At 34.8% G+C, this 27,822-nt stretch overlaps 1 protein-coding gene across 1 annotated transcript in view; it reads right to left on the bottom strand.

The window, feature by feature from the left end:
* Window positions 1-27,822, bottom strand: part of nphp4 (nephronophthisis 4) — a 239,143-nt gene that overhangs the window by 22,490 nt on the left and 188,831 nt on the right. Inside the window, exons 18-22 of the mRNA XM_073819843.1 lie at window positions 19,897-20,028; window positions 17,459-17,673; window positions 15,257-15,483; window positions 8,872-9,061; window positions 2,976-3,059 (exon numbers count right to left, since the gene is read on the bottom strand). Of these exons, the coding sequence (XP_073675944.1) occupies window positions 2,976-3,059; window positions 8,872-9,061; window positions 15,257-15,483; window positions 17,459-17,673; window positions 19,897-20,028 (848 nt within the window). The remainder of the gene's footprint in view (window positions 1-2,975; window positions 3,060-8,871; window positions 9,062-15,256; window positions 15,484-17,458; window positions 17,674-19,896; window positions 20,029-27,822) is intronic.

Here is a 27,822-nt window from a genome sequence, read left to right as displayed (position 1 = left end):
AATAAAATAAACATAAAATAGATAAATAGATAATAGAAATAGATAAATAAATAATTGTAATATAAGGAAAATAAATAAATGACTTGATAAACACAAATATAGTTCATTTGTAGTCAAATTTAATCCTAAAATGATTTTTATTACCCTTTCTTTTATGTATTATTTTCTGCATTTATTCGTTCATTTATTTTTATTCTTTTTAACTTTTTTACTTATTTACTTAATGTATGTATTTATATACTACCACATGTATTTATTTTTCTAGATTTATTTACTCATTTATGTCTTTTGACTTTTCTGTTTGTATATTTGAAATAATAAGAAATGCATGAATATATACACATTTAAAAAGAAATAAATAAACGAATGAATGAATACATTAAATATTTTTTTTAAATAAATTAAAGTAAAATAAACAAATAAAAAGTTAAAAAGAATAAAAATGTAAAAATAAATACAGAAAATAAGTAAAAAATAAATAATAAATTCAGGATAAATGTAATTACAAATGAACTATATTTGTTTTATCAAGTAATTTCTTTCTTTCTTTATTTTATTTTTGCAGGTTTGGTCCTCCATATTGCATCAGCAATATGCTGTCAATTACCACAATTACTCTACATTGTGTGTATATGTATTATAGTTTTTATTAATATTTTGAATTCGATTTTATTTTTATATGTTCTGCTTTCATGTTAACTTTAGTTAAAGTTTTTGTCATTTTTATTAGTTTCTAAATCTATTGTAGCGTAATGCACTTACAATGGATGTCTATCTGGAGCAAGGTATCCTAGAAGTGTGCATCTTATATTGTTTTATACACTTACTTGAATTCATCTTCACAAAAATTTGTGAAGTGATTTGTAGTGTTGGCTATATTCTCAAACTGTTTCATTACAATATTTGTCCTAGTTTAATGCCTTGCTCCATTGACTTCTATTGTAAATGCATTACTGTAAACATATTTTTACTTTTTTAAAAATTTGAACAAAATTTAACTCGCAACTCACAAGATTTCTTTGTAGTTCATCACCAAACCAGCAAAAACCACCCTTTAACCAGTATGGTGGTCTAAGCTGCTCTTTTCAGCAGAGGTGGTTGAGGTCTACCACTAAATGACAAGTCTATCTGAAATCATTCCATAGTGAATGAACAGCGCTGACAGTATGTAGTGCGATATGAAGTGCCGTGAATCATCTGCAGTCTGAGTGCATAACCTCTCCCGCGTGAGATACAGTCGAGCTGGCTGTCGGATTCACAGCCCAAGACAACCCATTGACACTCCTCTGGAGGTGATGTCAGTTTGTGCACAGCAATGCTTGACCCCAAATGACCTAAATATGATATGGGAGTCCTCTGTGTGTGTGTATGTGTGTGTCAGCAGTACTGCGAGGCATCGGTCTCTCTTGGCTACATATGGCAGGAACAGCCCTAAGGCACAATGAAGCACAATGCCATAGAACAACACATCACCCCACCGCCCCACACAGACTTGCTTCACTTGCTACCCATCTGAGTAAGATAGGATGGTCTAAGTTAGACAACAATTCACTGTCTATCTGAAAGACGCATGAAGATATAAAGGTTTTTTCATATTTTATGAATATAAAGTTGTGCTCATAAATTTACATACCCCTTGCAGAATATGCTAAATGTTAATAATTTTAACAAAATAAGAGGGATCATGAAAACGGTATGTTATTTTTTTATTTAGTACTGACTATTTAACATAACAAATGTTTATATATACTCCACAAGACAAAATAAGAACTGAAATTATATAAATGACCCCATTCGAAAGTTTACATACCCTCGAATCTTAATGCTGTCTGTTGTTTCCTAAATGATCCATGACTGTTTTTATCTTTTGTGATAGTTGTTCATGAGTCCCTTGTTTGTCCTGAGCAGTTCATCTGCCTGCTGTTCTTCAGAAAAATCCTCCAGTTCTCGCACATTATTTGTTTTGTTTTTTCCAGCATCTTCTGCATCTTTGCACACTGAGAACAATTGAGGGACTCATACACAACTATTACAAAAGATGAAAGCATTCACAGATGCTCAAGAAAGCAACACAATGCATTAAGAGACGGGGGTGTAAACTTTCTGAATTGGATGATCAGGGTAAATTGTACTTATATTGTCTTCTGGGAAACATGTAAATATTTATTGTAGCTTCTGAAGTGCAATACTAAATGTGTGTGTGTGTGTGTGTGGGGGGGGGGTCTGTAAACAAAATAAGAAAAATTACACATCCTTATCCTGTTCAAAAGTTTACACCCCCTGACTTTTAATGCGTTGCATTGCCTTCTTAAGCATCAGTAAATGTTTTTACCTTGTGTAATAGTTATGTAGGAGTTCCTCAGTTGTTTTTAGTGTAAAAAGATGGATCTCAAAATCATAGTCACTTTTGGAAAGGGATCAGATGATGAAACCAAATAATGTAATAAAGCTTGAGGAATTATTTTTATATGAAGAACAGCAGGCAGATGAACTGCTTAGGACAAACAGGGGACTCATGAACAGCTATCACAAAAGATAAAAACAGTCATGGATCATCTAGGAAATGACACACAGTATTAAGATTCAATGGTGTGTAAACTTTTGAATGGGTAATTTATACAAATTCAGTTATTATTTTGTCTTGTGGAGTATATATAAACATCTGATATGTTAAATAGTTTATTCAGGATAGTACTAAATTAAAAATAACACAGTTTTCACGATCGCAATTATTAACATTTAGCATATTCTGCAAGGGGTGTGTACATTTATGAGCACAATGCAAAAGCATGTAACTTCTGTTTGGTGTGCATCAGTTCCATTCAGTTTTATTGTTGTGGACCAAGTCTGGGTTGTTTGAAGCACTGCAGGAGTGCCAGCTCACTTCTCTGACTGCACAACTACTAATCAGGCTGTATAGAAAGAGAGTGAGTTCCTGTGTGTGCTCAGCAGTACAGTGAGTGCTAAGCTCTTACCTTGATGGATTTGGCATGAATTGTATTGGACAGATGTTTCTGAGCCATCTGTGGCCTTCTTGAAGTCTTTAAGCTTTTCGTCTCCTGCAATATGACGGGAGAGTCATCAGAAACAGTGCAGCATTGAGCGAGAGAACAATCGCACTGAAATAATGTCATTAAGGGATGGGGAAGCATTGTTTGGACAGGTCTGTTTAGACCGTCTAGATGAGGCTAGTTTTAATCCATTTCATTATTGCTGATGCTCTGAGTCATTTTAACCTCCCTCCTTCACTTGTGGGTGCCTCTGTAATACTACAGACTATAAACAAGCCCAAATCCAATTAAACCGGAAACATGCGAACTAATCCAAGTCTCATCAGTGCAAAAGGGAAATGAGGAAACAAATGCAGTTTCTCAGTGATGACACATTGTTCATGGTTGAATTACACAACAACGTAACACACGAAAACAATTAAATAGTTCACATTTTTTGCAGATGATCAGCGTCAGCAGTTCAGTGGGCAGTTCAGCTGAGATTTACTTGAGTCTACATAAGGGCCTGCCTAGACTATTTACAACAATGGGGTGAAAATAAAAAAATAAAACTATAGTAGTGAAAAGTAGGGGAGAGCGGGGCACAACCTAACACTTTTTGAATTTTGCGGTTTATGTAAATCCACCTGGGGTTCAGAGTACAATTTTTTTCCACATTATTTTCACACTTGTCTAGTACAAATATATCGCTTTGTTTCATATTTACTGTGTATACGTTTTTCGTTATTTACCTCAAAAGAAAGGAAGTGAAACGTGACAACATGCCCCATAGATGGGGTACATTGTAACATCTGAGGGGCACGTTGTAACACGACCATATGACAGCTTAAAATGTTATCTGATCGAATGAAAAAAAAATATACACAACAAACTAAAATATTTTGTCAGTAAAATACATGTGTTAACTTTTTCAAATGAAGTAATGAGGTTTTTTTTTTTTTTAATAAAAATGGTATAATTTTGGAGTTTGACAATGAACATATCGCAACAATGCTTTGAACGGCCCTGATCGCAACACACAGCTGTACAGTAGTTCAAAACAATGTGGACAAATAAATGAAACACATTTAGACATTAAGAAAAACACTCCCGTCCCTCCACACACAGCTCTCATAGAACACCACACACATAAACCAGCCAAAATGCTTTACATTTCTTGAAATAATAACATCTGAACATTAAACATTGATTGTCGGCCTATATTCACCTGTTTCTTGTGGTTTCTTATCAAAATCCTTAGAAGTAAATAGTGTAAATTGCACTGCTTATGTCATAGAATAGCATAGTTTAATAACAGCGGGGCATATAGTAACGCAGTGTTACAACGTTCCCCATCTGCGCCACTGGAGTTTCAAAACAGGTTAGTGTCTTCTGCTGGTTTGTCAAGCATTAATAAACTATCTAAACTGATAAATAACAAATTGGAGATTAAAATAATAGCAGTTTTGTCTAACTTTAAATGAATACTAAAAACAGAAATGAAAAGTTTACTTCAGCCAGAAATGTACTTTTACTATGGTAAAATAAATATTCAGCGATATCTTCAAAATGCTTTTGAATTTTGGTGATCTTTTTTCTCTGCATAGTGTTGCTATGGCAACTAGTAAATACCGTAAATTTGGTTATGCTAGCGTGTGTGGAAATATTTGAACCACGTGTGTTACAATTAACCCCGCGTTAGGTTGTGCCCCGCTCACCCCTACATTTAAAAACATAAAATAAAAATATTAATTAGTAGAATTATCACTAATAGTTTGGGGTGAAAATTACATTTAAAAACAAAACAAAACAAATTAAATTAGATAATTGTGACAGTAAACCCTTTAATTTCAGATAATTGCTGTCTTTTTGGACTTTCTCTTTATGAAAGAATCTTGGGGAAAAATGTATAAGTAGTATTATCACTAAAACTTTGAGTCAACACATTCTGTTGACTATAAGTAACAGCACATATCTACTAACTCTCATTAAAGTGTTAATAGATTATAAGTAGACTGGAAGGGTTAGGTTAGAATAAGTTGATATGTACTTACAAAGTTACTTATAGTCAGTAGAATGTCTGTTGGGAGACCATCACAACAAAGTGTTAGGAGATATTAAACAAAAGGTTCAAAAGGGACCATCACAATAAAGTGTTACCAAAATAAACACACAAAACAAAACAAAAGCTAAGTCAAACTAAACAAAGCAAAATGAAGCAAAAAAAAAAAAAAAATTGATTGAGACAAATGTGAGAGTAAAGACTTTCAAAAATAAATAAACAAATAAATAAAATAAAAATAATTTCAGATAAATGCTGTGCTTTTGAACTTTCTCTTCATCAAAGAAAAGCATGTATTGTATTAATAGTAAAACGTATTGGTACAGTATTATCACTAAAACTTTAAGGTGAAAATTGTATTTAAAAACCACAAAACAAAAGCAAAAGCAAAATGAAACCAAAAATAGACGAAAATTAAATGAGACAAATGTGACAGTAAAGCGTTTCACATTGTATGAATCTTTTTTTTAGATAAATGTTGTCCTTTTGAACCTTCTTGGGAACTTGGGAAAATTTTATTAGTAGTATTATCTCTAAAATGTAGAGGTGAAAAATGTAATTAAAACCCCTAAAACAAAAGACAACAATACAAAACATGAAACAAAGAAAAAATTTGAAGTATTATTACTAAAACTTTGAGGTGAAACGGTATTTAAAAACCACTAAATTAAACAAAAGCAAAATTAAACTAAATAAAAATAGTGTTGTCAATGTAAATATAAATGCTGTATTTTCATATAAACATTTATATTCATATAATTTACATTATATATAAAAAAATATATTTAATATATGAAGATAACATTTTTCTTAAATATATACATGCTTGTGTGTGTATATCAGAGGTCGCATTAACCGAAAATTGTCCGTCATTGACAGATTTTTTTTAATCAGTGACGGTGTCATGAGAAATCCAGTCCCCACCCGGAATCGGGTCTCCATTAGGACCCAGAGTGATCTTATTGGTTCAATTGACTACTAATGGGTATTATTTTTAGCGCCTGATTACAATTCCTGCAAAATCACGTTATATTTTATATAGTTAGAAATGCGTTATAATGACCATTAATGTCTTTTAAATTGCATAGTAGAATTATGTTTTTAAAACATAATAGAACAGCGTTTTACACTAATAGTGAATTATTCTTGTTTTCTGAATATACATTGACAAATAAAACCACTTAAAAATTGATTTACTCGTGCATTATTTATCAGACATTATAGTGCTATATAGCATTTAAATACGTTTTTTCCATAAAGAAATTATTGTGGATAATTACAAATGTATACGTTATTAAATGACTTTTTATACTATAATTACATCATTGTAATAGATGTATTATATGTATGTTGGTTTTTATAAAAATATAAAACATTTTTGAGCAGGCATTACCACCGGGATCCTAAAGGAGACCCGATTCCGGGGCGGACTCAATTTCTCACCACAACGGAAAAATCTGTCCGTCATTTTGACAGATTAAACTGCGGGTGATCTGTTGTAAATTGTAACTGTAATTCCCACCCCTGTCCAGTTGGTGGCGAGCGCGCTCCATTGTGGCAGCAGAGCACTGGATACAGAACAAAAATGAAACTGTCACGACCAAGGGGCAAACTTCCGGTCTCCCTCGTGAAACCAACTTGGAAGTGACTGAAACTGCAATTCATCGACTGGCCGCTTGAGGCTGGCTGCAAAAGGGAGTCAATCCCATTGACACTCCATGTTAAAATGCCCAACTTTACAGCAGAAAAAAGTATGTTTACAGCCTGGTTCAAAAAATGGTTTTGGTCTATATAGCTAGTTTTGCCCTTCATGTCAACTGTGAGGGGGGTGAATTTTTTTATAACTCATCGGTTTAAGTTATATTAAGCCTTAAAGTTCAGCATAATTAAGGGTGTGGCCACTTGAGTGACAGGGGGATTGCCGCTGCTGTCACCACTGTCACTCTAGGCGGGCGTGGTTTCAGCAACCAGCTCCACCCACATCCCGCCTTTTTGCCCATTTTTGATTATCCGGGAGTGACGCGCGATGACGCGATTCCAAGATGGCGACGGCCGAATCCCGCCCACTATGAGCTTCAAATTAGCGCTTCAGAATCCTACGGGTGACGTCACGGATACTACGTCCATATTTTTTACAGTCTATGGTCACGACGAATCTTTTGCTATGCATTTGATACGCACATGCGAGCACCCAGCATAAACTACAGCGATCTATCACGCCACATTAAAGAGCATCAAAACGGTATTTATTGCTTGAATTTCCTGATGAAATAGACAGAATTTGAAATCTGAGACTTTTTCATATTGAAAGTAAGAAAGCACAGAGCTTAATCGCTTATTGTGATATATTAGATATGCGCACTACTGTTAATTCGTGAGCTGAAAACAGCAAGATCCACTGAGATTCATCTGTTCTCTTCATAAATAAGTGCATAAACCTATACAGTATGCTTGCCCTGTAGGTTCATGATTAAAAATGAAAATGTGAACAAAAATAAAAGCAATTAAATGTGTTATTATAATTAAAATATGAAAATTAAAATGACGGGTAATAATAGATTATGACGGAATTTTTACGACCCTGTCCGTCAAAATGACGGACAATGTTGAAGTCTAATGCAACCTCTGGTGTATATATACATGTGTAATGTGTGATTTATCGTTTGACAGCACTACAAAAAACTAGTCTCGCGTAGCCAGACCTTCAGACTGACGGCTGAAGGTCTGGAATTCACGGCAGCTTTCATTGGCCAAGGCCCGCCCATAAGACCGTTTGATCGACATGTCAAACAACCAATCACAGTTCGTTTCGTTCAGCGTCACGTTTCGGTGCGTGGAAATGCCCCCACAACAACAGACTGGCGTGCAACAAGTCAGTCATTGAAATAACCAGCATTGAAAGACAACGAAGAAGAGGGAGAACAAGCAGTAAGTCAGTAATTTGTTCGCGAACGTCGCAAATGTGTATAACAACAATGGCGTCTGCATAAGCACCTTTTAGCAAAATGCCGAGTAAATCAGTCTGCGATTTGTTTCCCGGCGGACAGAAAATAAACGCGACACTCGCGTCTCCCGGAATTCCGGTCAAATTCAACTAATCAGATGACGACTTCGACATTCCTGAAGCGTTTCCAGTTAAGTGTACCATATGCAATAGCAGAATTACACAAAACAAAATGAAACAACATGAAACAAAACCAAAAATGTATTTAAAACCCCCAACACAAATTCTATAAATATGAAATAAAGCAAAAAAAACAAAAAGACAAAACATGAAAAAAAAAAAAAAAAAAATCAAATGAGACAAATATAAACAGCTTTCACATTATTACCAAAAGATAAAACAAAGCAAAGCAAAACAAAACAAAACAAAACGAAACAACAAAACAAAAAATAAACAAGTTGAATAAGACAAGTGACAGTAAAGACTTTCACGTTGTTACTACATAAAAAAATACACTTCAGATAAATGCTGTCCTTTTGAACTTTCTCTTCATCAATTATCACTATTACTGAGGTGAAAAATGGATTTAAAAAACAAGACAAAACATGAAACAAAACAAAACAAAACAAAACAAAACATGACACAAGGCAAAATAAAAAAAAAAAACAACAACAATTAGTAGTATCACTAAAACAAAACTTTGGGGTGAAAAGTACATTTAAAAACAAAACAAAACTCAGAACAATGCAGAATTTTATTAGTATTATTATGAATAGAAATTTTGGGGTGAAAAGTACTTTTAAAAACACAAGAACAAAAAAAAATGTTACAATGAACACTGAGTATATGTCTGAGAGAGTTCCTCCTAGATTTACCTGAATAGGGAAGGTGTGACCACAGATGAAGGTCTGGTACTTGAAGGGGACATGGATGCTTTCTCTGGGCCGCAGGTAAACCTGTGGAGCCAGTGTGCTCTCCTTTAGGTGAAACATCTCCTCCTCTAAAGGAGTCAGAGTCTTCGTCAACTCCTTGAAATATCTCCACTCCTCACTTTTCACGATTACACTGTGGGATAAAAAGAGAAAGATGAAAAACAGCAAAGAGAGAGAGCCAGAGAGGAGAAGAAAAGAACAGCTTGAGGACTTTCTTTGCCTTGCCAGCAGTATTTTATTGGCAATGAAAAAGAGTATTTGAGTATGCATGATACAGTCAAACATAAGCCCTCACAGAACTCAAACTCCTGGGAGGGTACGGTTTAAAGATAACACACACTGGGTGTGAAATATTACTTTCTGTTTCATAGAGACAAATTTCATGCACAAATATATATAGGAAAAGGGCATTTGAAACATCAAAGGCACTACCTCCGGGCCCGAGAAGGGATCATTCGCCAAAAATGAAAAAAAAAAAGAAAGAAAGAATTTAGAGGTGTAAAAACTCTTTTGTACTGTATACACTACAGGAGACATGAAGTCTCGGAAAATTCAATCACATTCTCTCTTTAATAACAGACAGCCAGGCAGGTGGAATAAAAGTATACTTACTTGAACAAAAGCAAAGCCCATTTGCCTTTCTTTCATATAGAAGCATATATGCAAGGAACTCTTATAAAATGGTATTGCAAAACCGAGGGAAAAGGATGATAATGAGAGAAAAGTAAATTGAAATGTTATCAGGCCTAAATAGGAAATATGACCTGGCATTATAACTGCTCACAGTAAGTCTAGCCATAATTCAAAGTATACACAAACAAACATGGCTTCTGGTTAGGGGGACTACAAATTGCTAAATTAGTTTAGTTTAGATTATTTCAATGTTTTCTCTCATGGTAAATAGAAAACCCAAAGTTGAGTGATGACAGAATGCTTTGAGCTTAAAGTAACCTCAAACCTCTTTAAGTTTCTTATGTTGAACACAAAAGAAGATATTTTGAAGAATTTTGAGGAACCAAACAGTTGTTGGTCCCCATCGACTTCCATAGTATTTCTTTCTTTCTATGGAAGTCAATGGGGACCAACAACTGCTTGGTTCCTCAAAATTCTTCAAAATATCTTGTGCCCAGCATAAGAAACTTAAACAGTCAACTGTTTGATTACCAGCATTGTTCAAAGTATCTTCTTTTATGTTCAACATAAGAAAGAAACTCAGCCAGGTTTAGAATGACATGAGGGTAAGTTAAAGGAGAAGTTCACTTCTAGAACAAAAATGTATAGATAATTTACTCAACCCCTTGTCATCCAAAATGTTCATGTCTTTCTTTCTTCAGTCATAAAGAAATTGTGTTTTTTGAGACAAATGTTTTAGGATTTTTCTCCATATAGTGGAATTCAATAGTGCCCACGAGTTTGAACTTCCAAAATGCAGTTTAAATGCAGCTTCAAAGGGCTCTAAACGATCCCAGTCGAGGAAGAAGGGTCTTATCTAACGAAACGATTGGTTATTTTCTAAAAAATGTACAATTTATATAGTTTTTAACCTCGAATGCTCGTCTTGTCTAGCTCTGTATCAAATCTGTGCATTCCGGTTCAATACAGTTAGGCTCCGTCCACACGAAGCCGGTGCGTTACCTATCCGATCATTTTTTTTCCTCGTTCTAAAAAAAAATTCCGTAAACACGAAACCACTGAAAACGGTGTAGTATATATGCCAGACCAGTGTGGGGTGCTGTAATTCTGCCATAGAGATACGCTATACACGAAGAAGAAGAATTTGAGCATGCGCATAACCTTGCGCGCTGTATATGAACTAAGAAGAAGAAGACGAAGATGCGAACATTATCGCTTGTTGCTCATAACAGTTGCATAGAAGCAAATAGATTTTGCTGTAATAAAGCTAATAGGCTTAGTAGCAACACGAACGCAATCATGTAGTCCGCCATTATTGTTGTTGCTGTTACGTGTGATGCAGCCGACACGTGATGTGATGACATCATAGTTTCAAAAAATATACGTATTGGCTGTACACACGAAACCGCGAGGGTGTCGTTTTCAGATTTATCCACTTTGGGACCCGGTTTCAAAAAATAGAGGATTCAGTCTCCTAAAACGACAGATCCGTGTGGACGAAACGCCAATATGATAAAAAATGTATACGTATACAGCGAAACGCGTCTCCGTGTGGACAGGCCCTTAGGGTATGTTGAAAAAACTCAAATTCAGTGGAGTAACGTAACAAAGTAATAATACTTCATTAAAGTATTTAAGTATTTTTTGGGAGTATCTGTACTTTCCTTGACTTTTTATATTTCAGCCAACTTTTACTCCACTACATTTCCTAATTAAAATGTATACTTTTACTCCGATACATTTCCCCGAAGCATATTCGTTACTTACTACAAAACAGTCAGAAGTCAGAAGAACATGCACTGCAGGAAATCATGTCTGACGAAAGTGGTGGTGCTTGCAAGTTAGAGTTCCTTAATACACCTTTGCTCATGCAATTAGTGACTTACATTTTAGACATAATATTGCTTGTTTTTGCTCAATTTTGCCAATGACAATAGTTCCAAACAAAGATCACAGCACTGTTTTGGGTCTCTGAGCAATGGATGGTGTTTACCTATTGAATAAATCAGCATTTTGAACAAATCAGTTAATAAAAATGATTCAGTGATTCACTCATTAACCCAGTCAAATCCTTTGTTCCTGAATGAATTAGCCATTCAAATGAATCGGTTGAATCTCAATGACTCACTCATTAACACTTGCTGCCACCTACTGGTGGTTTCGCCCTTCTTCCTCGTCTGGGATCGTTTAGAGCCCTTTGAAGCTGCGTTTAAACTGCATTTTGGAAGTTCAAACTCATGGGCACCATAGAAGTCCACTATATAGGGAACATTCCTGAAATATTTTCCTCAAAAAACATAATTTCTTTACATCTGAAGCATTTTGGATGACTCGGGGGTGAGTAAATTATCTGTAAATTTTTGTTCTGGAAGTAAACTTCTTCTTTAACGATAACAAAATTTTCATTTTTGGGTAAACTACTCCTTTATCATTTTTTTAAAAAGAGGCCCCTTTTGCTCACCAAGGCAGCCTTTGTTTGATCAAACATACAGTAAAAACAGTAATATTGTGAAATATTATTACAATTTCTTTTAAAATATATTTTAACATGTAATATATTCATGTGATGGCAAGGGTGTAATTTAATGTTTAATATTTTAATATTTCTCAGTAATCTCTGATGAATAGAAAGTTTAAAAGCATTTTTCAAAAATATATAAATCTTTTGTAATAATCTAAAAGTCTTTACTGTCACTTCTGATCAATTTAATGAGTCCTTGATGAATAAAAGTAATAGTTTCTTAACATTTGAATATGTAGTGTATAAAAGCAAATTGTTTGTTCATTTTGTGTTTCTATTGATGGCTTAATAAAAAAACAAAACAAACAATCAAACCAAGTACTTTCAATTCTTAAAGAGAGAGAAAAGGAGAGAGATAATACAATTCAGCTGAAGTATAACTAAAAAAACTGCTTCAGAGGACTGAAAACAAATTATGAGCTGCGAGACCTGACCTGTGAGGATGAAATGAATTAGGCAGAAAGAATAGAGCAGCTCCGCTGAAATCTGGCATATCCTCTAACCTGCCGCTCCATTGGTTCAGCTTGTCCATATATAATGCGCAAGTACAGCTAAGAAACAATCTTTTCAGTAAAAGTGAAAGAGAGAGGTGACTTTATAAGGTTGGCTTTGTGGCATACATCAGCAATACAAACACAGGCCTGACATATCCTTTGCAATGGAAGAGAGCGCATCAATTCAACACAAACATACAAACGCAAACCCCAGATCTCAGGTATTTGTTTCCCTGGCAGAGCTCTGTGCATACAAGAGTGCTTTGGACTGACTCACAGGGTTCACGCACAGACAAACACATCGCTCCTGGGTGAGCAGTTACCTCCATGACACATCACAAAGTGCTTCGGTTTTGTGCCACAAAACAATGCAAACTGGCAAGACGTTTGCCATGCAACCATACTTTTAAGGAGAGAGGCGGTGGAGAATATTTATCTTGTCCTAAAGCACAGCGTGTGTGTGTGGAGTTTAGGCTACTAATGTCTTTCCTAATTAAACGCTGAGAGTTGCAGGGGTGTTAATGCTGTAATTTATTCTACCTCGTCCTCCTAACTTCTCTCTCTCTCTCACTTTCTTGGCTTTTGTTTATCATGATGGAGTGTGTGGCCTGCAGAAAACTCATATTTAGTGTGGTATAATCCTGGATTGTGAATCTAGAGCTTCACGTGGGAAACCTAGACAGGGGAAGATATTTTACATCACGCTGCAATTAAAATAAGCTTGAATGGGGGGAATTGATTATTTATTCAGTGTTATTTTCCTACCCCCAGGGAAGCTCTTGGCCCCTGTAACGCCCCGCTGAGGAAAACTCATTCATTCAGATGTTCATTTCAGACAAGGCTGTTCACACGTGAACGAAACATTGATCTAGGCATAATTTTTTTTACAGGGCTGTAATGCCAGAGGCAAAGGCTTTATTTGATCTTTGAATGGACACAGTGCCTGCTGAGTGTGATTAAAGTATAGGCTTACTACTGTATGTACATATTAACATTAAGGCAGTTTTCTTAGGGCATTTGCATACTGTACTGAGAATGTATTAAAGTATTTTCAGCACGTAGTGTTTGTATTGTCATACTCTCATATGATTTTTCATAACAGTGTCATTCTGACAGAAATTACTAATGGTATTAACTGTATTATTACTGTATTAACGAGTAAGAGACTAAAGGCCAAACATTTTAGTTAGATATTCAAATTTTTTGTATGTTACTACTTATTTCAGAATGCTCAGAGAATTAAAAAAATGAGTTCAAAAGCAATGTTTCCATATTGTTTAAAAATGAAAAACGGGAAAGGTTGCATAATCAAACCAAACCAAATTAAACCAAAAGAAAACAAATACTCTGAGAATATTTAAAAGGAACATTTCCATAATTCCATATTTTCCATAATTTCCATAATTCCATATTCAAACCAAACCAAACCAAAAGAAAACAAAATAAAACAAATGCTCAGAGAATATTTAAAAGCAAAGTTTCCATAATGTTTAAAAAAAATTTGCTAAGAGACATTCACATAATGTTTAAAAATGCTAAAACTGGAAAGATCACATTATCAAAGCAAAGAAAAGCAAAGCTAAAAAAACAATGTTCAGAGAACATTCCAATAATGTTTAAAAATGAAAAACTGGAAAGATTGCGTAATCAAACCAAACCAAAGCAAAACAAATGCTCAGAGAATATTTCAAAGCAACATTTCTCATAATGTTTAAAAATAAAAAACTGGAAAGTTCATACAATCAAACCAAACCAAAACACACCAAAAGAAATGAAACCAAAACAAAACAAAAGCTCAAAGAATAGTTTAGAACAATGTTCCCACAATGTTTAAAAATGAAAAAAAAAAAAAAAAAAACTGGTAAGATCCTATTATCAAATCAAACTAAAAAGAAACCAAACGAAACTAAACAAAACCAAAACAAAACAAATACTCGGAGAATATTTCGAAGCAACATTCCCATAATGTTTAAAAATAAAAAGAACTGGAAAGATTGCACAATCAAACCAATCCAAAACACCCCAAACGAAATGAAACAAAACCAAACCAAAACAAAAGCTCAGAGAATATTTCAGAGCAACATTCGCATAAAAATGAAAATCTGGAAAGACTGCAAAAAACAAAACACAAAACAAAACAAAACAAAACAAATGCTCAAAGAATATTTCAAACCAACATTCCATAAATATTCCAGAGCAATGTTGACATAATGTTTAAAAATGAAAAACTAAAAACATAATCAAATGAAACCAAATCAAAAGAAAAGAAAAGCAAACAAACAAACAAAAAAAAAAATATTTTTTTTTTTTCATTTTTGCCTTTATTGTAATAGGACAGATCAAGAATGACAGGAAGCGAAGTGGGAGACAGATAGGGGGTGGAATCAGGAAAGGTCCTCGAGTCGGGATTCGAACACGGGGCGTCCGTAGTGCAACAGTGCTGTATGTCGGCACGCCGCTCACAAGGCTATCGGTGCCGACGAGTGACCTGCTTTTGACACTGGATTCAGCTGAAAGTAAAGTTCTGCCAGACTGTTGCTTTAATAGGGTTCTTTTACAGGTTTAAAAAGGGTGTCAGGGTGTCTAGGTGGTATATCAATGTTCATATTTGATCAAAGTTGGTACTTGAAAAGTTTTATAACTACTGATGTATTGCGTTCAAAGGCATAATATATCTTACCTGAGCTCTGGGTCATCACATTCAATGGTGATTGTCTGGGGAACGTTGAATGGATTCTTGAGCACGAATTCGAAGAACTCGGCCGTTCCGAGCGTGGCGTAGAGAGTGTGTTTGGTAGTGATGGCCTGAGAGAGCATGTTGGTGATCTCCTGTGCTTTACAGCGCTCACGATAGGCCTCAATCACACGCAGGTCACGAGAATGCTGCACACGCTCTGCCCGATGCCTCTGAAAGAAAGTATCCAAAGAAATTCACATGTTGAAACTGCACCGGAAAGACCTAGAAACTAATAAAAACTGATGTGCCTGAAGCATGGCAAGACCGTGCCAGGCTGCTGAGTGAAAGAAAGAGAATTTAGGGTTGATTTCATCATTCTCCTAGAGTAGGAGGAACTGGTGAATAATGCAGCTCTGTTTCAGCTGTTTCCTCTTTAGAGCTAAAATAAAGCTCATGCTTTGAAAGGAACACAATAGATCACCCCCCAAAAAAACTATTTTCATCATTTTTACTGTATTTGAAACCCACATGACTGACTTTCTTTCATAAAAGTTGAATTTCTGAAGAATATTGTGGGAGCTCTTTTCCAAATAAAGAAAGTGAATGAGCTTCAGCATTACAAAAAAGCACAATAAAGTCTCATATGACCCGTGTGCTATATTTCAAATCATCTGAAGTCAACACATGAAAATAACTAAAAATTACAATATCTCCCCTAGTTCTCATTGGCACATTCAAGAGAGGATCAACCCAAATAATCAATGATAAACTGGAAAGATTGCACAATCAAACCAATGCAAAACGAAAAAACAAAACAAAGCAAATGCTCAGAGAATATTTCAGAGCAATGTTCGCATAATGTTTAAAAATTATAAACTAGAACGTTTGCTTAATCAAACCAAACTAAACTAAAACAAAAGAAAAGAAAAGAAACCAAAACAAACGCTCAGACAATATTTCAAACAAAAATTCCCGTAATGTTTAAAAAAGAAAAACTGGAAAGATTCCATAATCAAAATACAAAACACCCCAAATGAAATAAAACAAAACAAAAGCTCAAAGAATATTTTACAGCAACTGGAAAGACAGTATAATCAAACCAAACCAAAACAAAAGAAAACAAACTAAAACAAATGCTCAGACAATTTCAAAGCAACATTCCCATAATGTTTAAATTAAATTAAAAATTAGAAAGATCACACAATCACACCAAACTGAAATGAAATAATATGAAATGAAAATAAAAAACTAAACAAAAACAAAATAAATGCTCTGAGAAAATTTCAGAGCAATGTTTGCATAATATTTAAAAATGAAAAACTGGAGTGATCGCATAATCAAACCAAACCAAAAACAAAACAAATGCTCACAAAATATTTCAGAGCAACGTTCGCATAATATTTAAAAATGAAAAACTGGAATGATCGCATAATCAAACCTAACTAAACGAAAAGGAAAATAAAACAAAATGAAGCAAATGCTTAGAGAATATTTCAGAGCAATGTTAAAAAAAAAAAAAAACGGAACGATCGTAAACTAAACTAAACTAAACTAAACTAAACTAAACTAAACTAAACTAAACTAAACTAAACCACAACAAAAGAAAACAAACCAAAACAAATGCTTTCAAAGCAACATTTCCATAATGCTTAAAAATTAAAAACTGGAAAGATTGCATAATCAAACCAAACTATAACACACCAAATGAAACTAAACAAAACCAAATAGATGCTCGGAGAGTATTTCAGAGCAATGTTTGCATAATATTTAAGAATGAAAAACTCGCACAATCAAACCAAACCAAACCAAAATTAAAAAATTCTAAGAGAATATTTCAGAGCAATGTTCGCATAATTCAAAATGAAAAACTGGAAAGATCGCACAATCAAACTAAACCAAAACAAATATCTGCCCTACTTCTCATTGGCACGTTCAGGAGATTTCCAATTTGTAAACAAATGACTCTTTTGAATTGGATCTTTTCAAGGAATCAAGTGTTCTAAACCTCTGTTCATGAAAGAAGAAAGTCAAATGGGTTTGAAAAGTCATGAGAGTGAATAAATGATCGATTTTTGTCTGAACTATCCCTTCACTATCGACTTGTCAAGATCACATGGAGCACAGCGGTAGCGAACGTCAATCAGCTCACGCTGAGACAGACAGCTATTCGATCATGCTCAATTGAAATCTGTCCTTCTTTCTTACCGTGCTGTTTGAGCTGTCCTGAAAAGGGGGTGTGGCCTTGTGCTCCTCGTGTTGACGGACAGCTGCCATTCTGTCAATCTTCCTCTGGCGCACTTCTTTCCCTTCGGCCTGCTGATGCAGCGCGGCTCCGCCCACTTCCCTCATGGTGCTTTGAAGCAGTCTGGCCAGCTCGCTGTCGATTTCTGGCAATCGGCGGGCTCGTCTGGCATTGCTTGCTGCAACACACACATATACAAACGCATAAACAACATCTTTGGCCCTACGAGACACACATGCTCTCTTTCCTCACTTCCTCGGGGGCCACTTTTCAACCTCCATTTGGCCTCAAATCCATCTCCGTCTTTTCCAGTTATCCCTCCCACCCAATGAGACCCGCTTTCAGATATACCTGCTCTGAGATTCACGCTTCAATGCGATTCAACATCACAACTAACATAATCCTGTGATTTAACGCCAATGAAGACAGAACGACAGAGGATCAAAAGACGCAGGATCAAAAAGAGCCTGCCAATGTTTTTTCCTAAACCTAAATTCCCACTGTATTCCTTCCTACAGAGAGAGCGAAGGAGAGAGAGAGAGAAAGAGAGAGGAAGATCTACATTGCATTGAGACAATAGGGGCTCTCTGTGATGAATAAGAGCATGTTGAAGCACACTATTTATCTGCATCTCATCAGGTTGACATATACACCCCCCTCCTGTAACTGCCCACTCGTGGCCCAAAGACATGTTATTTTTCACTGGCTGTGTCTCGGCTATCTTTGCAGGACGTGACATTATGAAACACTGATGCCTGCCACAGTCATGAGCAGCGTGCTCTTCAGTGTACAGATAAACCAGAATGGATACTGTTACACATAAACGCACACATATATAAAGTACAACTTTTTTAATTGCATAATTATATAAAATTGCAACACATTATACATTTATTTATATTATAAATAACTGGTATAAAAGTTATACAACTATTTTACTAAATTGTATAACTATAAAAAATAGCAATTAATTAAATAAATTAATAAATCCATTTATCTAAAAAAATAAAAATAAAACTATACACACACACACACACACACACACACACACACAAATAAATAATATACATTTATTTATTTGTATATATATTTATATATTGTTAGAAAAGATTTCTATTTTGAATAAATGCTGTTTAACTTTTTATTCATGAAAGAATCCTGAAAGAAGTATCACAGGTTCAAAAAATATAAGGTAGCACAACTGTTTCCAACATTGATAATAAAAGTAATAAATCAGTATATTGAATGATTTCTGAAGGATTATGTGCCACTGAAGACTAGAGTAATGGCTGATGAAAATGTATCACATAATCACAGAAATAAATTATATTTTAAAGTATATATATAAAAAAAAATTGAATTGTAATAATATTTCATAATATTACTTTTTCCTGTATTTTTGATTAAATAAATGGAACTTTTTGAAAAAACATTAAAAATCTTACTGATCCCAAACCTTTGAGCTACAGTGTATGTATGTATGTATGTATGTATGTATGTATATACACACACACACACACACACACACACACACACACACAAATAAATATTATACATTTTCCTTCTTCGCAAAAACTACTCTAATTATCAATATACACTAACTATGCATGACTTATCCGAAAAGATCAGTTTTTGGGTCACGAGTCACGACCCACCAGTGTAGAACCACTGCTCTACCTAACTAATTAAACACATATGCTTCCAGCTATGCAAGTTTGATTTCACACATCGCTGCATTCTAAAAAGTGTCAGAATGCAATTCATACTGCAATGAAAATACATGTTGCATTCTTAGCATTGCTTCCAGGGATGCTAAAACAGGCATCTTGTAATGTCAAATTTATTATTTTTTCAACTACTGTCTTTGCAGAGAAAGACTTTTGAAAAATCTTGTGAAGCAGGATAGTTAAAGTTAGTAAAAACATATTCAGTGCAATGGCAAGATATTTAAAGGTATATCAGGTTTTTTTTCACTACAGTGGTGCAAGATCGCACATTAAGTATGTAAAACAGCATCACACAGCATCATGTTTCAGACCTGAAGATACAATCTTACACAACAAGGTAATAAAAAGACTAATATTGTCTTCTGAGGAGACTTTTGCATACTACATTTCTATGTCATAATACTGTGATCCTCTGATGATCAGAACTAAAAAGACGAATCTTAGCAACGCTGTCATTAGAATGAAGTGATAATAAACGAAAGAGAGAAAGAAAATAAATAAAAACGGTCACTGCAACAAGATAAGGGAATTCTCTGCCAAATCCTGTTCTGGAATTATCAGCAAATCCCACATGATGTACTTTTAGAAATTCTCCAGAGCTCTAGAACTGCAGAGCTCCTGAGTTCTGGGGATATAAAGTCAAGCTTTAGTGCTTTAGAGAGATGATGTGCTACCGTTAAGCTGGAGGACCGTTAAAGCCGGGACACTTCCTCCTGCAAAACCCTGAGGGGAATCGCTGGGCTGGACCACATGGGAGAGCGATGGGGGAAGAGCCAAAGAACTCTGGGAATTCGTCACACTGCCACCTGTTGGGAAGAAGAGTCCAAGAAACTAAATCAAGCTCAGTCTAAATCAGTTTAGTTTAAAATGAATTTGTGCCTAATTTAACTAATGTAAACATAGAGCTTTCCAGAAGGTGCATATATATATTACAAACACATATATTCATCTAAAACTGTTCATAAAATGTTCATTTTTGTAGTCTGTTTGTTTTATGTCTCCAGATGCATTGAGGTGATGCACTGGCTCCATAAGTCTGATCACTGCTGGCTTTCTCCTTTTTCTCCAGTATGAGAAATAGAAGTGAAGAAAAAGATGACTTAAGAACATCAGCCGAAGAGTTAGATTTACTATTAGAGATGTGTTTATTCTACTTGCAACTGGGCTGTTTTGCTTGTTTCACACAGAGCGACTGGCATTGTTGTTATTCAGTTGAACTGATGACGACCGTCACAGTGCGACAGAGAAAGAGATGCATTGATTGGTGCCTTGCAATGAGAAATGTTCTGTGGTTGAAAAGGACAGGCTGGAATGTTAAACAGGGAGAAATGGAAGAATAGGTGGAGGAGTAAAAAAAGAAAACTACAAAAACAATACTTATGCAAAAAAAACAAAAAACTGAATTCTCCTTGGCCAATGACACTCATCTTACTGGTTCTCTATCTCTCAACTGTGATTGCTGTGCATTGAGAGGCAGTAAATTGTCTAAACCGCAGTATAAGTGCTTTGCTCCCATGGGTATCACAACAAGCATCAACCGCCCTAAACATTCAGTGGGCTTTACCTGTGATTACTGACAGGTGAGAGCTGTAATTACAAGTGAGACACAGGTCAGCCACAGAACGGGTGATTGAAGGTGGGAGTCTGTGTGTGTGTGTGTGTGTATGTATGTGTGTGTTTCAGGGCACTGCCCTTGATTGATTGAAACTCCAATGAAAACAGTAGAGGGATACATAAGTCAGATGTCTACACATTAAACACACTTCTTTTGTCAATTAGAAAAGAACCAGAGACGAATATTTCCACTCAGCATTAAAATCATTATAGTGTTTTGAAACGGTGATTGAGTTTGTGTTACACCAAGGAATAATGCATTCGATCCCAGACAGTGATGAATAATTATTTATCATCAAAAAAGACTTGTATATATGATATATACAATCGTGTATATAATTCAAAGAAATAATTGTATTTTTTTATTTGGTTGCTTAATGACAGCATTTTACGACTGCGTTTTAGTGCCGTGTAAAAAAAATTATGAGATAAAGTCAAAATTACAAGAATAAAGTCAAAATATTTTGGAAAAAAAGTTGAAATGTTTTAAAAATAAATCTGTTAGTTTTATAGCGAAATACAAACAATATGTCTATTACAATAATGTGTTTGTCCCACTCTTTAATGTGGCGTGATAGATCGCATATTTGCCTCAGTTTAAGTTTTTTTTTATCTTTCATATTTCATTATAAAACTAACAGATTCTGAAAGATGAGACTTTGTTCTCTATTAAAAGTACCAAGAGCACAAAGCTTATTGCTATTATAGGGTGGCTGTCGTACTACAAATAGGCCTAATGAATGCAATCGAAGATGTGAAATAATATTTTGACTTTATTCTCAAAATATTTTGACTTTATCCTCATAATTTAATCTACTTTAATCTTTATTTTCTAATATTTCGACTTTATTATACTCGCAATTTCGACTTTATTCTTTATTCTCGTAACATTTCGACTTTATTGTCGAAATATTACGACTTTAATCTCGTAATCTTAGATTTTGTTTATTTTTTTTTAACATGCCACTAAAACGCCATCATAGCATTTAATGACAAGAACAGGTTAAAAAAATAAAATAAAATAACATAATATACATTCAATTATTTTTTTGCCATGAAATGCTTACACAATATAATATAAAGACAAAACATGAAAAAAATGATTTACACTGCTGTTCAAAAGTTTCGGATTTTTAATGTTTTAAATACATTTCTTATGCTCATCAAGGCTGCATTTGTTTGATCTAACATATACATTAAAATCTAATTCATTCCTGTGATCAAAGCTGAATATTCAGCATCATTACTCATTCTAATATGCTGATTTATTATCAGTGCTGAAAACAGTTGTGCCACTTAATATTTTGTTGGAACCTGTGATCTTTTTTCAGGAATCTATCGTTCTTTTTTTTTTTTTTTAAAAGATTAATATTTTTTTTTGTTCAACAAGGATGTGTTAAACTAATAAAACAAGTGATAGCAAAGATTTACATTGTTAGAAATGATTTATACTTTGAATAAATGCTGTTCTTTTAAACGTTTTATTCATCAAATAATCCTTAAAAAAGTATCACAGGTTCCAAAAAGATATTTGGCATGAATTTGAATTTGAAAATTCAGCCTCGCATCACAGAATTAAATTGTATTTTTAAGTATGTTAAAATAAAAACCATTATTTTTTTTATTGTAATAACATTTCGCAATATTACTGTTTTCTGTATTTTTGATCAAATAAATGCAGCCTTGATGAGCATAAGAGACTTCTTTTAAAAACATTAGTCTTACTAAGTCTTACTGATCCAAAACGTTTGAATAGCAGTGTATATCATACCTGATGCTGCTACTACATTAAACGTTCAGGCTGTTATTAATATTTTTAAGTTGAATGGGATGCCAGTAGCACTTGAACCACCAACTGTTATTTTACTTAGAAAGTTGGCAGAAAACAAAAACAAAAAAAAAAACAAAAAAACATCTAAATGCATAATGAAGGTGCTCCAGGCAGGCAGCACAATGAGAAATTTAGCTTTAATTACAGACTATTCAAGTAAGGTCAAAGTAAATGAGGAGAAGCGAGTGGGAAAAAAAAACTAAATCAGAGATGCTCAACCCTAGACAGGATTAGATTTCTCAGTAGAGGAAAAACAGCAGGAAATGTGCTCCAACTTTTTACATTAATATTAACCTCTATGACTTCTACGCAATTTAAAAATTCAGTAATTAATAAAACATAAATAAATCATGCAAAGGAGAGACTTCGGACTAAACCTTCTGACCTGTGTACCCTCTCACATATATTTCCAGAGATTTAACAGTGACAAACATATGTGAATTTACTAAAGACTTCTGCATAAATTAGTCAACTGATGTGATCTATACGCAACAACCAGCAAACAAACACGGCCTATTCAAATAATGATACGTTTTAATGCCTTTACTGAACACACAGTGCAAAAACTCACAGTGCAAGGTGGAAAAAAGGCTAATGACTTCTCTAAAAGCTAATTGGAGTCAGAAGTCAGTTAACCTGGAGTCCAAACAATGAGACGAGATAGAGCTCAGCTGCCGCATAAAGAAAACACTCTCACAAAGTTTGCTATTTACAAAAGTAGCATTGCCAGGAATGAACCATGTCCTTAGGCAAATGAGATCTCAGAATGCCTAAGATTAAGCATAAAGTTGGAAAGGGTTATAAAAATATCTCTAATATCTCTTCAGCAACATTGCTACTCTCCATTAGAGTACTACAAAGATGAGTGCAACAGGACAGTTCAAGGAGCCAAGAGTGTCACTTAAAGACTTTTATGGCATGTTTATGATATTTACAACCTGATCTCATGACAAAAAAATGAACCTGTGGGACCTTTTTTGCAAGATACGAAATACGTACCACCATATACGTTTCGTGACATATTCAATGTGAAATGTCCACTGAATGGCGTTAAAAAGTGTTAGTTTTTTCCCCCCGGAACAGATGAACGTATAGACGTTTTTCCTGAACACGGAAGTAAGTCCGACTCTTAACTGAAAGAATGCTTTGCATTTCCGGTCTGCATTGTTTCTAGTCAAATTAGGGTATATTCCGAGCTAATAAACTAATGTTAAACCTATTAAAATGTTTTTAAAAAGCACATGGCTCCATAGCGCCATCACTTGGCAATGTCGCAATGACCGTCATTTGTCAGTGCCTCACTTTAATGAGTGTAGATGACACGAAGCAGCGGACGTTAGCTACATTAAAAACAGATGGACGCTATTTGAATGGGTTCCTATGGAAACCGGAACAGAAAAGCATTCAATCTGACGTTAGAATTCGTAATGGCGGCCCTCATCGTTTACTCAGGAAAAAGGTCTATATATGGTACGTTTTATGGAAGCCCGTTTCCGCCACTGAATAAAAAAATAGCAAAAAGGTTATTACGATATTTTTCTCAGCATTGTGAGATATAAACTTGCAATTCTGAGAAATAAAGTCAGAATTGAATGATATAAACTCGCAATTGTGAGAAAAAAAGTCAGAATTATGAGATGCAAACTCATAATTAAGAGAAAAAAATGTCAGAATTGCGAGATACAAACTTGCAATTCCAAAAACTCACAATTCTGAGAAAAAACTCACAATTGTGAGAAATAAAGTCAGAATTGCGAGATACAATTAAGAGGAAAAAAAGTCAGAATTGTGAGATACAAGCTCACAATTAAGGAAAAAAATCAGAATTTCGAGATTCAAACTTGCAATTGCAAAAACTTACAATTCTGAGAAAAAACTCACAATTGTGAGAAATAAAGTCAGAATTACGAGATATATAACTCGCAATTCTGACTTTATTTCTTGCAATTGTGAGTTTTTTCTCAGAATTGTGAGATATAAACTCGCAATTGCGAGTTATACAGTCTGAATTGTGAAATATAAATTTGCAATTCTGAGAAATGAAGTCATAATTGTGTGATATAAACTTGCAATTGCGAGTTATAAAGTCAGAATTGCGAGATACAAACTTGCAATTAAGAGGAAAAAAAAGTCAGAATTGCGAGATACTCACAATTAAAAGGGAAAAAAGTCAGAATTGCGAGATACTCACAATTAAGAGGAAAAAAGTCTCATAATTAAGAGGAAAAAAGTCAGAATTGCGAGACAAACTCACAATTAAGAGGAAAAAAAGTCAGAATTGCGAGATACTCACAATTAAGAGGAAAAAAGTCAGAATTGCGAGATACTCACAATTAAGAGGAAAAAAGTCAGATATGTGAGATACAAACTCGCAATTAAGAGGAAAAAACTCACAATTAAGAGGAAAAAAAGTCAGAATTGCGAGATAATCACAATTAAGAGGAAAAAAGTCCGAATTGCGAGACACTCACAATTAAGAGGAAAAAAGTCCGAATTGTGAGATACAAACTCGCAATTAAGAGGAAAAAAAGTCAGAATTGCGTGACACAATTAAGAGGAAAAAAGTCAGAATTGTGAGATAATCACAATTAAGAGGAAAAAAAAGTCAGAATTGCGAGATAATCACAATTAAGAGGAAAAAAGTCAGAATTGCGAGACACTCACAATTAAGAGGAAAAAAGTCAGAATTGTGAGATACAAACTCGCAATTAAGAGGAAAAAAAGTCAGAATTGTGTGACACAATTAAGAGGAAAGAAGTCAGAATTGTGAGATACAATTAAGAGGAAAAAAGTCAAAATTGCGAGATACAAACTCGCAATTAAGAGGAAAAAAGTCAGAATTGCAAGATACTCACAATTAAGAGGAAAAAAGTCAGAATTGTGAGATACAAACTCGCAATTAAGAGGAAAAAAAGTCAGAATTGCGAGATACAATTAAGAGGAAAAAAGTCAGAAAAAGGTTTTGTTGAAAACTGCAGTACATATTTTGAGTTTTTGTCATGAGATCAAGTAGGATATTTAACATGCTATACAAAAAGAAGAGGAAATACAAATGATTCATTGTTTGTGTGATCAGAACAAGGCAGACATACATAGCAATTTTGCACAAATCCCTCACATATGGTTTCACATTCAAAATACTGCATTAAATCAGCAACAAATGAGGGGTTGTTCTGATAGAAAACAGCATTAATATCAAAGAAAGATGATTTCAAATAACATCTTAAGATTTGTAGTCTCTTTATAAGAGCTAAGGTTTGCTCTTATACTAACAGAGTAGATTTTTTGAGTTCATAGCTCCCCCAAACTTTTCAAAGACTTTCAGAAAGCCTCTCATGCATATACATACACAATCCAAAACAATCTTGTACAATATTGTGAACCAAAGTGAGCCCTACAGCCTCGGAACCCACGGAAGACTCTTGAGTATCTGAAACTCCAGCAAGTTTCATTCCGAAAACATCAGAAATAACATCCAGTTCTTCCTCAGTGTGTCCGATAACTTTACACCTGCCGGTTGGGTGTTTCAGTATCTTCAGATGCCTTCATTAGACCCCTATTTACCCAGCAGAATGCCTTTCTATAGCTTTGGAAATCACTCACATATGGAGCTCTTTTATCTGTAGTGGAGCACATGATAGGATTTCCATTAGGAAGCACTTCTCTTATCTTCTAAATGTAGCTTTGTTTTAGAGGAGATAGACAGAAGTCTTCACTGGCCTGTGTTGCAAATGTATACCATTGTTTTTTGTATTTTTTTTTTTTACCACGAAAGGAGAGATAGGGAGACTCGCTTGGAAATAATTGTCGAGGAAATGTGATTTTCTTTCTTTCTTTTCCTCTCTCCGGTTTCCCATCTCTCTTCTTCTCTGCTGAAATCTTTGCCACGCTTATCAAACGTTTGCAGATGAGCAGCGTGGGGGCCAGAGGCAGGCAAATTATAAAATCCTAATCTTTTCTCCCCTCCATCTGGCCCTGCGTTTCTCTCTCTGTTCAGTATAAAGGCATAAAGAATCCGGAGGTGATAGAGCCTGTTGCTACTGTGAGAAGCTTTTGACAGATGCACCCAAACACTCTGAATTCAGAGATGATGTTTAACCTGTTCCATTAGTGTCGTATTAAGTTATCCATTTCTTTTATGTGGATTCGCTGTTTGTTTAATTATTCACTTGTCTCTTCGCATCAAGCTGAAGTTAATTAAGGAGGATTTCATTAAGAGTCTTTTCCATCGTGTTTTCACATGCGACAAGACGCCAATCACCACGAGTCCAATTACATAGGAGCTTCATTAATTCCCAATGACGTGACACATCCTATCTGAGTAGAAAATGTCGAAACCAAGCAGGATCGTAAAGTAAGACATCAATCCGGTGTGCATTACCCAGAGCGGTAGACTCGTGATGCTCCACCTTATCAAAACAACACTGAATGTATTCAGTGAATCAATCAAGGCATTTGCATGTTGATAATAAAAGCCTTTCCCTCCCTCAATCCCTCATTCCTCTGGCCGATAATTGTCTTTGCTTTGACCTAGCCGATCCTCTGAGGTGCTTTCGGAGGATAAACATCTCAGTAAGCCTTAGAGAGCGAGTAAACCTCGATCTCTTGTTAATGGCGACCACTCATTAGGAAACAAATAAATGGACAACGCATTAATCCCAGATTGAGATAGGGCGTTGAGCAGCTTTTGAGCGGGTTGTGGATGAGTTAATTGATTCCGACCGCTGAGAGCGAGAGACAGAGGAAAGCCGATGGGTATCTGGCTGTTTGGGTAATTTCGCAAGAAACACTTGCATTTTCACTGGGCCTCTAAGAAGGAGCTTAAGCAGATAAACATGAAGACAGCCTGTGAATAGCTTTGACTCAGCTTGGATTTCCAGGGTGGAAAACAACTCAGATGTTTAAGGTCACTAATGACAAATGCTTCTTACACTACGGAGACGTCTCAGAGAGTACATTTCTTGAGGAAAGTAAAAGAAAACCTGTACAATTTGTGTACATCTAACACATCTGCATATATCCATTTACAAAATTATTTAGACACCAGATATAATTTTTTATATTTTATTAACTGGTTGGTGCAGGACACTATAATTAATTTAAAGTGAGGAAAGCAAAATAAAATAATCTGTGACATATTATACCCAAAAATTCT

This window comes from Garra rufa, chromosome 15 (genome assembly GCF_049309525.1).
Source record: "Garra rufa chromosome 15, GarRuf1.0, whole genome shotgun sequence".
Taxonomy (NCBI): Eukaryota; Metazoa; Chordata; class Actinopteri; order Cypriniformes; family Cyprinidae; genus Garra; species Garra rufa.
This window is presented reverse-complemented; position numbering and strand designations above follow the sequence as displayed.